Below are 16,126 nucleotides of genomic sequence, written 5' to 3' on the forward strand. Positions count from 1 at the left end.
ATCTATTTTATAGCAATATATTGGAGGGGACATTTTGAGCATTATCGTATTCGTAGAAAGGAGACGAATTAGGAAAGTGAAATAAACTTGCCCCTGAACTTCCCGATGTCGTGGCAGATATCACCAGCCCGCAAAATTTGCAGGACGATGCGGGCACCTGTATTCTCGCGTAACACACAGGGCCAGCCGTAACCCTTGCGATAACTTGAACAGGGGGCCGCTTTGAGTGAAATGGAATCGGCAGAGGCCACACAGGCGCCACCACACACACACCGACGTTGCAACGTTTCGTCTCTCTGCCGAGAGGACGTGTGGGAGAGCTATATTGGTCTGATGGAGCACACGGCCAGTGCCCTGTGGGATTTTTCCAACAGGTCTCTAGGGGGGGGGGGGTGATGGTGGTGGTGGTGGTAATAGCCGAGCGAAAAAAACTCGCTACTGCTGTTGGCCAAACAACAAAAACCGAGCCTCACACCGCCCCGGAAGAGAGAGAAAGAGAGAAAAAAAACTCCGCCAACAACCTGCTTTTGATCAGCTGTTTTCCCCTCGGGGAGGGCCAGACTGTCATTTCTGTTTTGTTTTATACAGAGCCCAGGATTGATGGCTTCTATGACCTACTTTTCGTTCCCCGTCACAACCCCACCCAGCACCCTCCCCCCCCACCTTGGCAAGCGCCATTGGTGAACGGCCTCGAAGCTTTTCGCTCGACACGAGACCGCACCGACACCGGCCAATCGCAACCCACCACCACCCCGCCACAAACTTTGCTTTTATCACCAGGACACAAAAGCAAAGTTAATAATCCACTCCATTAATAACACTGTAACAATTTTTGTTTCGGTCCTGGGTAGTAAGTGTTATTTTACAATTGCTTATGGCTCAAAAGTAAAGAACATGGCTATTATTCCCCACAAACTTTGCTTTTGTGACCAGGACAGTGATATTTTGAAATGTAACTTGTCAATGAGAAAACGTGGTGTGCATTTGTGTCATTCCTTTCACGTAAAGTCCTGGTCACAAGAGCAAAGTTTGTGGAGAATAATAGCCATTTTCTAGACTTTTGGGGCATACGCTTTTAGAAAATAACACTTACTACCCAGGGACAAAAATCGTGTTTCATAGTGAATTATCGTCGTCGCAAGGAAACTCGCAAGGCGTGAGCCGGGGGAGACGTCTCTGGTTGAATTGAGACAAGCATCCAGTTTGTACTTTCTGGCGAAGCGGACGTTGCAACTGTAAACTATTACGTTTTTTTATTTTACCAGGTAAGGCCCACTGAGCTATAGATAGCTCGGTTTTTTTAGAAGCGACCTGGCCACAAATGATAGCTCAACGAAGTGAGCTTATCACGGAGAAATGTATTGTAGCCAAATACTCTAAACCCATCTTAGCAGTGTTAAAATTGGTGTTATCCTTTCTGGCAATAAAAGAGGTGTTAAAATGCTAAAACACCACACAGAGAGCTTGTTCAAGGAATCATGTTTGCATTAAGCACACATACTTGTGGTGAACGTGCAAAAAAAAACATGCAAGGGTTGTGCAATTGGGCGGTTCAAGACATCTATTCAAAACAATATTTAAACTAAACAATTTCGATTTTACCAGGTAACGCCCACTAAGCTATACAGCTCTTTTTCAGAAGCGACCTGGCGATCACAAACGATAGCGCGACGAAGTGGCTTATTCATGTGGAAATTTATAGCAGGCTCACTGAGCTAAATAGCTCCTTTTTGTCTAAGCGACCTGGCCGCACATGATAGCTCAACGAAGTGGCTTATCGCGTGGCAATTTATAGCAGCCCAATACTCTAAACGCGTGTTGTTGTTTCTAACTGTGGAGGGAAAAACCCGGAGGAGCCGGAGCAAAATCCACACGACCACGGGGAGGGAGACACGCAAACTCCAAATATACAGGTGTCGGGATCGAACCCACGACCTCCTGCATATCAGGCAAGGTAGTTAACATCTCGCCACCATGTTAACCTGGAAAAGGCACCCCCCCCCCACACACACCATAAGATCGCTCGACTCAACAGCAGCAGCAGTGTCTTCACAAGTACACACACCCTGAGCCAAATGCTTAAATGCCAAAAAACAGCACATGGACATTCGATATTTTGCTGCATGTGGTGGTGTCGGCTGAGTGAATTGGGCGGTTCTGGGCAAGGATAACGAGTGCAGTGTCAAAAGTATGGAGTGGAATCCCTCACAACAAGGCCGCGGAGAGCTTATGGACGCAGATACAGGCGGCGGTGGCGACTTGATTTTTGACTTCATGCGGTGCACGGCCACACAAGAGGCCAACACTGCCCGCATCATCGGGTGCTCGAGGGGCAATATGTTGGACATGGCGACACTGTTTATAATTTCATCACCGGCTCGCTATTGTCACTTATGCCACAACAAAGCCCCTCTTGTTGGTGGCAACAGTGGCCTGAGGTTTGTGTTAAGGGGCCGTCCATAAATGACGTCACGCGATTTTGTACGATTTTTGACCCCCTCGTCACACGACGTCACAAAAAGTCAGACCCCCCCCCTAAAATATGACGTCACAAAGCTTTTCCCCTCCCCCCCCAAATAAAACTTGCTTCAAATCGCTTTAAACTATTGTCATTGTAGTGCGTATTTAATGTGGCGCTGCACTCTGATGTTGTAGGAGAAAACATTTATTAAAAAGTCTATTTAATTAAGTAGAACGTGTTGTCTGTATTCATTTAAAGTTGCGCATTTTGATGTGACGTCACATTTCTCAAACACCCCCTCCTCGTCACACATCGTCACAAATGTCTGACCCCCCCCCTAGGTGCGTGACGTCATTTATGGACGGCCCTACTGCCACCACGCCACCCCATAGGCCCCCGTTCAAGTGACCGCTCCTGCCTTCAAACAGATGGCTTTGAGCCCCTGGTGCCAAAGCAAAGGATCTTCACATTCATCTTTCGGTAAAACCAAGAATATGAATTCCTGCGGTCACGAAAGTTTTAAGTCGAAGTTATCTTCGACTTGTAACACGCACAGTATCCACTCACGCTTCAAGAGAGAGGAGAGGGGGGGGGGCTTAGAGGTGCGAGGAACCACGGGACAGGTAACCACGCGGTTACCTGGCGCCAACAACTACTACACTTAAATGGATGGGACTATCGTTTTTAATGGAAAAAGGTCAACAAAAAAAAACCTTTTTTTTCTGGCCTGGATTTTTGCAGCTGTTTTAGACTTATTTCAGGGTGCTGATTCCAAATCTGATCTCAGATTTGCTCTATCACATCGCATTTTTATGCTATCGGCATACCCCATTTTCATTGATTTTACCCGAAATTAACTCTGTCACTTATGATTGCAAGTTGTTGCGAGTCAGTGACTGCTTTAGTGTTAAAATATGGTGCTGTATTTTTAGGATAGTGTGTTTATAATATCAATTTATGTAGATATCCGCATTTATTTAATATTTTTCTTCTGCAGATTTTATTGAAAATGCAATATTTGATATCTCAAAAACCTGATGTGATAGACAAAAACTGGTGCCAGATTTGGAATCAGCACCCCAAAATTGCCTTAAAATCGTTGGAATACCTTATGCCAGAAAAAGTGTATTGACCAGTGTAATACTACACTGTAACATGATAACAAATGTATGTTTAAATAGCTTCAAAAAGTCAAAGAGTCTCCCACTTATACTCTTGGTTCTTTCGGTAAAGTCACGCAGGTAAAGGAAATAATAAATAAAATAAAAATAAATTATACTCAGTAAAAATGTTCTTGCTGTGGTGTTCACATCTGATGATGATTGCTTATGTTGCAATCGAAACGTCGTGATTTAATTTAATTTATCTTTTATTTTTATTTTATTTATTATTTTCTTTACCTACGTGACTTTACTGAAAGAACCCAGAGTATGGATCCTTGCAGACACGAAAACTTCAAATCTAGAAGTCTCCAACTTGTTCTCCATCATTGTCAACGCGTGCCTGGAAACTTTTTCCAGGTGGTCTCCAGAACCCGGAGGCACATTGCTTGTGGTGTTGTTGCAAATTCTCAGAAGTGTTCACATTGTTGTGAAGCACCCTGGATTTTAAGGCGTTGTCGGGCAATTCGTGAGCGTTCGCAGATGGAACAGGTGGAGTCCACATTTGCTGTACTGCATTCTCCCGGCAAGCCAGGCGAGGGCACCTTGACGGCCACGGGATGGGAGTTTCACAACATTGTGTGTCCCACGCCCCCACAGTGCTGGATTACAGGCGTGCATAGCAGAGGTGGGACAAAGTCATTGTTATGCAAGTCCAAGTCGAGTCGCAAGTCATCAAATTCATGACTCGAGTCTGACTCGAGTCCAAGTCACATGACTCGAGTCCACATCTCATAGGTGGGACAAAGTCATTGTTATGCAAGTCCAAGTCGAGTCGCAAGTCATCAAATTCATGACTCGAGTCTGACTCGAGTCCAAGTCACATGACTCGAGTCCACATCTCATAGGTGGGACAAAGTCATTGTTATGCAAGTCCAAGTCGAGTCGCAAGTCATCAAATTCATGACTCGAGTCTGACTCGAGTCCAAGTCACATGACTCGAGTCCACATCTCATAGGTGGGACAAAGTCATTGTTATGCAAGTCCAAGTCGAGTCGCAAGTCATCAAATTCATGACTCGAGTCTGACTCGAGTCCAAGTCACATGACTCGAGTCCACATCTCATAGGTGGGACAAAGTCATTGTTATGCAAGTCCAAGTCGAGTCGCAAGTCATCAAATTCATGACTCGAGTCTGACTCGAGTCCAAGTCACATGACTCGAGTCCACACCTCTGGTGCATAGTAGCCACCAGCGCAACGGCAAAAATAAAAATGCGTTTCTCACGCACGTTGATTCTGATGTGCCCCGATCCCAACGACGAATGACTCAACCACTGCACCAAACAAATGATCCGTTGTTGGCATAAACCATCACGCGGACTCCGATCATCCTTGCAACGGCGACTTTCGGCTCGGCCGTCGAACAAAGACGGTCACCGCAGCCGGCGCACGCTTTCGGATGCGCTTCTGCTGGTCGTCTGGAAACGCTCTTCCGATATTGGGTAGCCGCCGGAGCCATGCACGTACGCATCTAGATTGAACACTTCATTTCTTTAGAAGCAGCAGCGGCGGCGGCGGCAGCAGCAGCAACCCGCGTAACTGGTTGGGCGGGGTTTTTTTGACGACGTGACTTTTTTTGCCTTCATCGGACCCAACATCACCCAACCGCGCGACACAATCAGCGCCCACCCCCAAACACCCCGCGCGATGACTGCAGCGGTCTTGGCTGAATTACGCGATGAGTTATATTCTCCCTTCAATTGCCCTTTGGTTGGCGTATGTATTCGCATCCACTCGTATGTTTTGCATGATGTTGACCTTCCTTTGCACCGCACGTGGCCAACCATGCCGATCGTAGGTGCGGCGGTCATTTGTGTTTATATTTATGTGCCGTGAAGAAGGGTCGTCGCCAATGATATTTTTACTCTTTTTTTGAGGCCACGCAACGTTTTTAACGAGTGTGTTAAGTGTTTCTTTATTGAGGTTCTTTGGCTAAGTGTGTGTTTTTGTCATAATCGTGATGAATGCGTAAGGGTAATAAGATAAAGATGAATCCCTTGCTTGCCCATGCCACTGCTGGCCAAAGGGTCTCCACTCGAGAGGGCTCTAGTGGGCTTGAATCTGGAATTATTAATAAAGGGGTTTTTTTTGGGGGGCAGATCGCGTAAATATAAATGTGTCCGTAATATAAATGCGCCCAACACAGCGAATTGGCAAGGTTTGTCGCGTAAACAAGACGTGCCGATTAGTTACCACTTCAGCACACCGGTTGCGTGTTGGAGAGTAAACCCGCGACATTTACAATTCGACTATGGCGTTTCGCCGGTGATTACAAAACTACCAGCTTCATCAGGCGATGAGTCAAAATTGTATTTTGGCCTACACTTTGATGCTGGCCAGAGACGTCTCGGAAGACGTGGGACGCAGCCGCACTTTATCCTACAACAGGCGATCTTTATGATCAACAAATATGTGGGGCACCCATCAGTGGCGAGTGATGCCTGAACTAGTCCCTGGGCCTCGGCCTTTTACCCATCCCTCCCTCCCCCCCCGCACTGACCAGCGAGGTGAAATGTGACAAACAAACCCCCTGTAACTAACATAGCACGGTGAAGCTTTCATCCTTTGTTTTGGGGGTTCCATTTTATTGGTGTGAGCCTGCGCGTGTGTGTGTGACCTCTGGGTAAAAGGCGCTTTCGAAGTGTAAATTATTGTTATTACCCAGCAGGGAAATAACAAGAGGGCTCTAATTTACGATTCGTACAATGCATTGTATGTCCCCGTCCGTCAGCCCATTAGCTACGATGTGACTGGACGCATTTCCACTGTGGTTCGCTTTTTTTTTAGCCAATAATTACAGCTTCACACCACCTCAATCGCTTCTCTTCCAGGCATTTTATCCACCTAGTGCTTCGTCTCATCACCAAGTACGAGATCCTGTCCGGAGGTTCATCCTCATTATTAAAATTATTGTACACCGTGGCAAATACAACACGGAGGTCCCGTAAAAAAGAAAAGTCCAGCTCGTTCTATCGTGGGGCCCTGCCGAGCGTGCACAACTTTACACGGCAAAAGAACTTGGCCCGGTGCCCCTGGCAGAGCGGCTCGTAGGAGAGAGTCGGCGAAGGTGGACGCCAAAGTTTAATTTGCTGCAAAGAAAAATCGACTCCGTGCGATGGCTTGCAAGCGTCGGAGACTTTCTTAGCGCGAGGCAAATTGTACCCCCCTCCGCCACCGCGTATGTCTCTCGCGCGCGTGCTCTAAAAATAAACAGAGAATATTCTTTGGCAAACGCCCTCGGTCAAGCCCTGGGGGAAGGGACACGGGCAGCCAATGTTGGGGAAGGTGGGGGGGCGGTGTGACACACATTTGGAGACACGCGTCAACACGACCCCGTTCCATCAGACACGTTGTGGTACCTATTACTATAAACTTACATTTTTTATTTTACCAGGTAAGGCCCACCGACCTCTATAGCTCTTTTTCAGAAGCGACCTGGCTATCACAAATGAAATGCTCAACGGAAGTGGCTTATCGTGTGGAAATTTATCGCAGCCAATATACCCTAAACGCATGGATGTTGTTCATTCTAAATGTGGAGGGGGAAAAAAATCGGGAGGACCCGGAGAAAAATCCACGTGGCCACGGGGGAGTGAAACATGCAAACTCCAAATATACAACAGGCGTCTCAGTCGGGATCGAACCCACGAACTCGTGCATATCGGGCAAGGTAGTTCACATCTCCTAGCCACCGTGGTGAGCTGCTCCCGGACGGTTTTTTCGTGCGCGTGTCTTTTTTTCCGGCGCGGGCCCATGTTGGCCTCTCGCATTGCCGCACACGATTTGACGTTTGGACCGGATTCCAAGTAGAGAAGGGGGCAAATGCGACGCGATCCAATCGTGTGGCACCGTGAATGCTGCACTGCAATGGGTGCTCCCCCCCCCACCCTCACTTGGAACAGCGGTGGTGTAGCGGTTAGCGCTACGCTGCGCTACGAACCTGGCCACCCGAGTTCGATTCCCGCTCACGGCCAACACCGGTGACGATTATCTGAAGCAGTCCTGGGCATCCCCTAGGTCGACTCAGCCTGAAATGAGTACCTGGTGCGGTGTGTTAACATCGCCACTGGGGAGACAAAGGCGGTCGGGTGTGGTGCTGGCCACCCACACCCTCGTGTACCGTTCCGGCCTTCATAGGTGCTCGATAACAACACTTGCCCCTACAGTCGGTTAAGACTATACGGGGGATCTTTGTCTTTGTATGCGTGCTCTAGATACACCCACTACCCCCCACCCCACCCCACCCCGTTCAAATAATAGCGAGAAATTATATTATGAAATTCTCGAGAGTAAACGAAATTTATGATGTCCAACCCTCCACATGGCTCCCACCAATCTCAACGCGCGTATCACATCTCCCTTGAGGCCCTCTCCCGTTGCAAGATGCGGAGCCACCGTTTGCCCTCGTCCGTTGAGAAGCCACCTGGAGGATCATTAGACATCGGTGGGGGGGGGGGTGTCTACGAATGGAATCAGCCCGTACCTTCACACGTTGAATAGCGCGTGGAAGCGACGACGGCCGCGCCATTAGATGCAATAAGTGCGGTGGCCTCATCGCCGCGATGAACACCGACGAAAACTCACCGGTGCCATTCGTCACTTCTCCGTTGGTCTCCTCGTCTCCGCCAAGCAGGTGCCCTTGCTGGACTCTTTCACCGTGGACCTGCAAATCAAATTACGAATCGTTGAGGCAACTCGCGCCGTGCCCCAGATAAACGTTGCAGCAACAGCAGCAGCAGCAACAACACCGAAGCTCACTGACAAAGCAAAGTCCGCTCTCAGCAGAGGCTCCAGTTTGAGCGTCCGCCGTTTAAATTCCGACATCGCGCTGAGCAAAGAGGCCTCGTTCTCGTCCCACTTTATCGCAATTCTGCAGGACACCAAAGCTACACGCGCGCGACGTCTCCCTCGTGTGTCACTTCCTTGCCCCTGCTGGCGATGAGACGCCCATCGTGGCCTTCATCACCTCCCCAAACCGACCACTGCAACTCTCCCAATTGTGCCCTCTCCATGTTCCTCACTTTTAATCTCCAGGTGATCAAACGTGTGATTGTCAGACTGCTCAACCGTACACGGGACCACATCTCCCCACGTCCCCCCAATGCAAGGCTGCATCAACGTCAGCGGCGCACTCCCCATCTTCACAATTCTCCATGCACTTGTCCCTGCCTACCTCTCATCTCACTCTACTCCCCTCCACGTACTCTCCTACCTCTCCCCACTCATCTCACTCTACTCCCCTCCACGCACTCTCCTACCTCTCCCCTCTCATCTCACTCTACTCCCCTCCACGCACTCTCCTACCTCTCCCCACTCATCTCACTCTACTCCCCTCCACGCACTCTCCCACCTCTCCCCTCTCATCTCACCCTACTCCCCTCCACGCACTCTCCTACCTCTCCCCTCTCATCTCACTCTACTCCCCTCCACGTACTCTCCTACCTCTCCCCACTCATCTCACTCTACTCCCCTCCACGCACTCTCCTACCTCTCCCCTCTCATCTCACTCTACTCCCCTCCACGCACTCTCCTACCTCTCCCCACTCATCTCACTCTACTCCCCTCCACGCACTCTCCCACCTCTCCCCTCTCATCTCACCCTACTCCCCTCCACGCACTCTCCTACCTCTCCCCTCTTATATCACTCTACTCCCCTCCACGCACTCTCCCACCTCTCCCCTCTCATCTCACCCTACTCCCCTCCACGCACTCTCCTACCTCTCCCCACTCATCTCACTCTACTCCCCTCCACGTACTCTCCTACCTCTCCCCTCTCATCTCACTCTACTCCCCTCCACGCACTCTCCTACCTCTCCCCACTCATCTCACTCTACTCCCCTCCACGCACTCTCCCACCTCTCCCCTCTCATCTCACCCTACTCCCCTCCACGCACTCTCCTACCTCTCCCCTCTCATATCACTCTACTCCCCTCCACGCACTCTCCCACCTCTCCCCTCTCATCTCACCCTACTCGCCTCCACGCACTCTCCTACCTCTCCCCTCTCATCTCACTCCACTCCCCTCCACGCACTCTCCTATCTCTCCCTCTCATCTCACTCTACTCCCCTTCACGCACTCTCCTACCTCTCCCCTCTCATCTCACTCCACTCCCCTCCACGCACTCTCCTATCTCTCCCTCTCATCTCACTCTACTCCCCTTCACGCACTCTCCTACCTCTCCCCTCTCATCTCACTCCACTCCCCTCCACGCACTCTCCTACCTCTCCCCTCTCATCTCACCCTACTCCCCTCCACGCACTCTCCTGCCTCTCCCCTCTCATATCACTCTACTCCCCTCCACGCACTCTCCTGCCTCTCCCCTCTCATCTCACTCTACCCCCCTCCACGCACTCTCCTACCTCTCCCCTCTCATCTCACCCTACTCCCCTCCACGCACTCTCCTGCCTCTCCCCTCTCATATCACTCTACTCCCCTCCACGCACTCTCCTGCCTCTCCCCTCTCATCTCACTCTACCCCCCTCCACGCACTCTCCTACCTCTCCCCTCTCATCTCACCCTACTCCCCTCCACGCACTCTCCTGCCTCTCCCCTCTCATATCACTCTACTCCCCTCCACGCACTCTCCTGCCTCTCCCCTCTCATCTCACTCTACCCCCCTCCACGCACTCTCCTACCTCTCCCCTCTCATCTCACCCTACTCCCCTCCACGCACTCTCCTGCCTCTCCCCTCTCATATCACTCTACTCCCCTCCACGCACTCTCCTGCCTCTCCCCTCTCATCTCACTCTACTCCCCTCCACGCACTCTCCTACCTCTCCCCTCTCATCTCACTATACTCCCCTCCACGCACTCTCCTACCTCTCCCCTCTCATCTCACTCTACTCCCCTCCACGCACTCTCCTGCCTCTCCCCTCTCATCTCACTCTACCCCCCTCCACGCACTCTCCTACCTCTCCCCTCTTATCTCACCCTACTCCCCTCCACGCACTCTCCTGCCTCTCCCCTCTCATATCACTCTACTCCCCTCCACGCACTCTCCTGCCTCTCCCCTCTCATCTCACTCTACCCCCCTCCACGCACTCTCCTACCTCTCCCCTCTCATCTCACCCTACTCCCCTCCACGCACTCTCCTGCCTCTCCCCTCTCATATCACTCTACTCCCCTCCACGCACTCTCCTGCCTCTCCCCTCTCATCTCACTCTACCCCCCTCCACGCACTCTCCTACCTCTCCCCTCTCATCTCACCCTACTCCCCTCCACGCACTCTCCTGCCTCTCCCCTCTCATATCACTCTACTCCCCTCCACGCACTCTCCTGCCTCTCCCCTCTCATCTCACTCTACTCCCCTCCACGCACTCTCCTACCTCTCCCCTCTCATCTCACTATACTCCCCTCCACGCACTCTCCTACCTCTCCCCTCTCATCTCACCCTACTCCCCTCCACGCACTCTCCTACCTCTCCCCTCTCATATCACTCTACTCCCCTCCACGCACTCTCCTGTCTCTCCCCTCTCATCTCACTCTACTCCCCTCCACGCACTCTCCTGCCTCTCCCCTCCCCTCTCACTCTACTCCCCTCCACGCCCTCTCCTCTCCAACAACCAATGCCTTCTTTCGAGGCTCCTGTCCACCTTTGCTCAGTAGCAAGTTATTACCCTCAGCTGCCCCCATAGTCCTGAACTCTTTCGCCCATCCTGTCAACTCGCTGGCCCTGCTCAAGTCCAGGTGGAAGCTCTTCTTCTACCCATCACTGCCCCTCAACTACAAACTAAGCACGCGCAGCCACTCGAGATGCAGTCGCACCCGCTTACAACGCCCCAGGAATCATTGCAGTCGCATTCAACAATGACGCCGTTTGTACAATCTTGCTGTTCTCGTTGTCGTCGTCGCTTCATTTAAATTCGTTTTTAAACGGGAGCCCGTCGCCTCGTGTCCAGTCGCTGCGTCAAACAGCACGAGGCCCTAGCCAGCGGGCGTGCCGTAGGTCGCAGTGGAAATGCGCAATCGCTCCAACGACGTCGACGGGTGGTCGGGAGGAGGTCAGGGCTCGGGGGCAGTGGGAACAAACTCACACTGCGCAGACAAACAATCACCGTCACTCACCTGCTTCCCTTCCTCCATTGCAAATGTTGTAACTCCACAACATTTGCAATTATATCACAACACACCGGTTAGTGCTGTGCTAGTAACGAATTGGCACGTTCTGTTTACGTAACAAACTTTAATATTTGGATGTGTCGGGTGGTGGCGGGTTTAACGACACATTTATATATTTACGCAATCTAACCCCCCCTTGATAATTGTTGTAAAGCGCCTTGGACCAAAGGGGCTACATCGGGGGGTCGGCAACCAAAAAGAAATAACAACAAGAAGAGACAGTTATTGTTTTTTGTTCCGAACTCGGTACCAACACACGCACACTAACCAACCCCTCGCTCAATATCTCAAGAGCCGCAATGCACTTGAATACGCACGCACACCATCACGCCACGAAACAGCCACCCCTCCCCGTAACAACCCCCCCCCCCCCCCCCGGGCGAGTGTTAATTCCTAGTCAAGAGGGACGCGATGAGAGAAAGAGCTGCTGCTGGGCCAGCGGCTTTATGGAACGCTCCACGGCTCAATGCGGGGAACGGGTGTGGGGACTGAACCCGCGTGGCACCCTCTGAGGGTCGCCGTGACCCTCGTTCCGCCAGATAGGGGGGGGGGGCATTTATTTAATTCTTTTCGTCTCTTACATTGCTTATGGCTTTATTTTGGTGATTTCGAAAACGTTTCTTGGTTTGGCCATGTTTGTTTGTTGTAGTACGGAGTTAGAATGATGGCTTTAATCTAAGTTGTCTTCTGGTTGTTGTTGTTTGACTTGCATCCCACTGGGATTTTTGCACACAGCGTTGGTGTACGGTGCTTTTTCTGGAAGATTTTTGCAGTTTTTTCCTGGATTTTTCTGTTTGCGCATAGTCACTTTAAGATGTTTTCTTGTTCATGTTTTAGTTTTTTGTTTGTTGCGGTTGCACCCGATTCAAGAGCCGAATGGCTCACAGCGCTATACCTAATAAATGAAACTGAAAAAAACTGAAAAAAATGTTGAACTGGACTTCCGTGGTGAACTGGACTTCCATGGTGAACTGGACTTCCACGGTGAACTTGACTTCCATGGTGAACTGGGCTTCCATTTTTGCACCAGATTCAAGAGCCGAATGGCTCACAGGGCTATACCTAATACATGAAACTTAAACTGTTATTCCGTTTTGTGAACGAGAGCGTGGGGGGGGGCATTGTGGTGTTCCACTCGCGCTGGGGAATATTTATAATTTTTTAATGTTGCACGTGTACACGTACGGCCCGATTGTGTGGATCCGCTGCTATTGCACACGACCATACTTCACCACGCTGGACGGTGCATGTTAGACCAAGGCTTTGCTTCGCTTTTTTTGTTACATTTCAATATTTACGCTGCACGAAAAGTGAGTGAATATAGGAGTCTCGCAAACAACGGTAGGCTCGAGCGAAATTTTACGAAGCAAGAATTATCCACGCGATTGAAATGCATAATCACATCCAATGCTAAAACAACAACGATAACAACATTCAGTATTGAGACTGGATAAATCCGATGAGCTATGAAGCTCACAGGCGTCCAGTGCATGGAGCGTCGATCTGTTACACGGATGGCTGGCAGCGTGACCCACCCTGCAATGAGAGGCGATGTTTCTGTGCTCATGAACGCAAAGTTACCCCGGGGGGGGTGGATTTCAGAGAGGCTTTGGATCAAGAAAAAAGAAAGACGAACCCGTCTCATGACGTCCTAATTTCTTAAATCTTCGCGGTTGTCTTTTAATGGCGCACGTGTTTTGGGCGCACGCGGAGAATGCGTGCAACCACGATTTCTTTCGGTACCTACCGCACTGAATTAACGAATAAGCGAGAAGCACGGACGCCACCCAATATGGGCGGAAAGGATGGGTTATTTGCCACTGTTAATGGGATTACAGAATCTGCAGCTGTTTAGGCACATGAATAATAGATTTGGCAAAAACTATCATCAAACAAAACATCCATTGAGTTGACTAGAAAACTAAGGGCTCCCAAGGAAGATTTGGGGAGTCGAAATATCGCAAACTGGATGCGCTTACACCACAAGCAGCCGATCTATGAGATTGTGAAAGCGGCCGAGGTGAAGGGAGATCACAACCAGAGCTGCCAAAACGGTGCCCCCAACGATCCCATTATCATTAAACCGGTCATGGGAGACGGCTGAGAAAATGGACGAATTCTCAAGTCGGAGAGTGACAACACAAACGGCCCATCAATTATTCCATGCACTGCGAGCCAGGGACCCAGAACCGAAGTCGAAGAGCAATTAAGGTGTTGGTTCCTGCGTTGGGTCAAGCAAGTGCCGCACGCGAATTTACCACTTCTTGCAGTCCAGGCTCAAGAACTGCATTTTCTTTTTTAGCAAATTTTTTTTTTATCTAATCGCATCATGCGTTATATATCAACTGCACCTTGATTTAAAACAAAATGCACGTACCACTCGGTGTGGCCCCTGTGATGAGCTTCAAAATTCCTGCACGGCGTTTTGTGACGAAGTTTGCATTTCTATGCCCTTGTGTATATATGTGCGAACTCACATTCGTAAATAATGTACGCGTGATATTTCACTTCTCAATATCAATCCGTTTGTTTACATGGCGCGGCTGAGGTTTGTGTTTTTCACGCCTTGTTTTTGCACGCACTGCCTGCAATTATATTTTTGCACACTTCGAGTGCTGTTGCTTTTTTTTTTACAAATCATACGGAATAACAACGAATTCCAGCCCTTGCCAATCCACTGTTGGATGTAGGCCTGCCGTTGGCCACGTCATTTATGGGGGGGGGGGATTATTTTTTTGTTTCACCCATACTTCACCGCACGCCGGTCAGTGCGGGTTGGTGGAGGGGGAAGTCCAGGATCTGTCCGGATATCACTCGCCACCGATGACAGCGAAGGCTTCGAAAATGAAACTCGGTTCACTGGGTTCATAGCAGCAGCGCGCGGACTGTAAATTCCCCTTCCCCTCCCCCCTGAGGCTTTTCTCTTGCAAAAGGGAAACGTGTTCTTCTCTCAACGAGCTCTCGCTCGGTAACAAATGAAACAACGCGCAGCATTCCCTCGTTCACCAACGCGCCGTCCGCGATGTTGGTTATCTGTGAATCGCATCTGGAATTCTGCACGACTGCGTCCATCTCGAGACGGAGAGAGAGAGAGAGATAGAAATAAAGTGATGAGATCAAGTGACGAGTGGCAATGCGATGCGAAAAAGTGATGAGATAAAGAGATGCGAGACGCGAGATAGAGACGACTTCTTAAAGCTCTGGAAGCATCTGCAGATGTTGCGCGTGCGATATTCGCGTGCCAGTATCACCCACAATATGTGATATCCATGAGCAAATCCGGAACATATCCCTCGCGAATAACGAGGGCGCACTGTCCACGTTATTTTTGGAGTACCAAGGGACTTGCATTATATTTGGGATGAGACTCACCGCGTTGGTGAGTACCACGTTCACGCCATTTTCTTTACAATCCTCTGCCCTGGAAGACAACAGAACAAAGACAAGGCACATTGATCGAGACGCTTTCGGTGAAGGAATTATTGCAAGTTTTTCACTGGTAGGAACCTCCTGGTTACACCAGCCCACAGGGGATTATTGTGTCCGTCTGTCCGTCGTGCAGGGAGGGGCTGGGTGGAGAGGAAGGGGCTGGGTGGGGAGGGTGGGGAGGGGCTGGGTGGGGTGGGGTGGGGAGGGTGGGGTGGGAGGGGTGGGGCTGGGTGGGGAGGGGCTGGTCATCCCGTGGTGCCCTTATCAAACTCAACGTTTAACCGGCTTGTGCCCGCCCTCACAGTCGGGCATATTTGCGGAATACACCACGCCGCCGTTGATCCTGGCCATTGACCGAGTAACCCAACGTTCCTACCAGCTCCCTCCGCAGGAATGTGTTTTCGTTTGAGCTGCTGTACACCTGCGGTTTTGTAAACACCTGACAGAGAAGGTAGCGTTGCATTGTCAATGAGCGATTGCAATTCACGTTTTGTTTCATGATTGCGTCACGATTAAGTTTGGCCCACCTGTGTGTCAGCGGCTGCACTGAAACCTCGTCACAGTGTTCCCACTGTGTCGCGTATCCTTGTGCATCACTACAGGCACAAACCTTTTTGTTGCCAAGTCAATGCCAGTTGAGCGCTGCACCACACCGTCACTTCACGGTGCAGATTCCGTAAATAACGTTAACTTTAAATTTCGATTTAAAGCTTTCGTGACTGCAGGGATTCATCTTCTTGGTTCTTTCGGTAAAGTCACGTAGAAGGGAAATAATCAAATAATAACATAAAACATAATAAAATTATTTTCACGACGTTTCGGCCACAACGCAAGCAGCCGTCCTCAGGTGAAGAACAGGTCTGTCGGGAAGACAGCGTTTCCCTTCTACGTGACTTTACCGAAAGAACCAAGAAAACGTTAACTTTTTAAAATTACCACCCCACAAAATGCACCGA

The 16,126-nt window shown here is 50.2% G+C and overlaps 1 protein-coding gene across 1 annotated transcript in view; it reads right to left on the reverse strand.

Moving 5' to 3' along the window:
* The window catches only part of LOC144717907 (uncharacterized), a 78,416-nt gene that overhangs the window by 32,887 nt on the left and 29,403 nt on the right, over window positions 1-16,126 (reverse strand). Inside the window, exons 3-4 of the mRNA XM_078593704.1 lie at window positions 15,114-15,162; window positions 8,207-8,285 (exon numbers count right to left, since the gene is read on the reverse strand). Coding sequence (XP_078449830.1) covers window positions 8,207-8,285; window positions 15,114-15,162 — 128 coding nt within the window. The remainder of the gene's footprint in view (window positions 1-8,206; window positions 8,286-15,113; window positions 15,163-16,126) is intronic.

Source organism: Lampetra planeri, chromosome 4, assembly GCF_965212315.1.
Source record: "Lampetra planeri chromosome 4, kcLamPlan1.2.h2, whole genome shotgun sequence".
NCBI classification, from domain to species: Eukaryota; Metazoa; Chordata; class Hyperoartia; order Petromyzontiformes; family Petromyzontidae; genus Lampetra; species Lampetra planeri.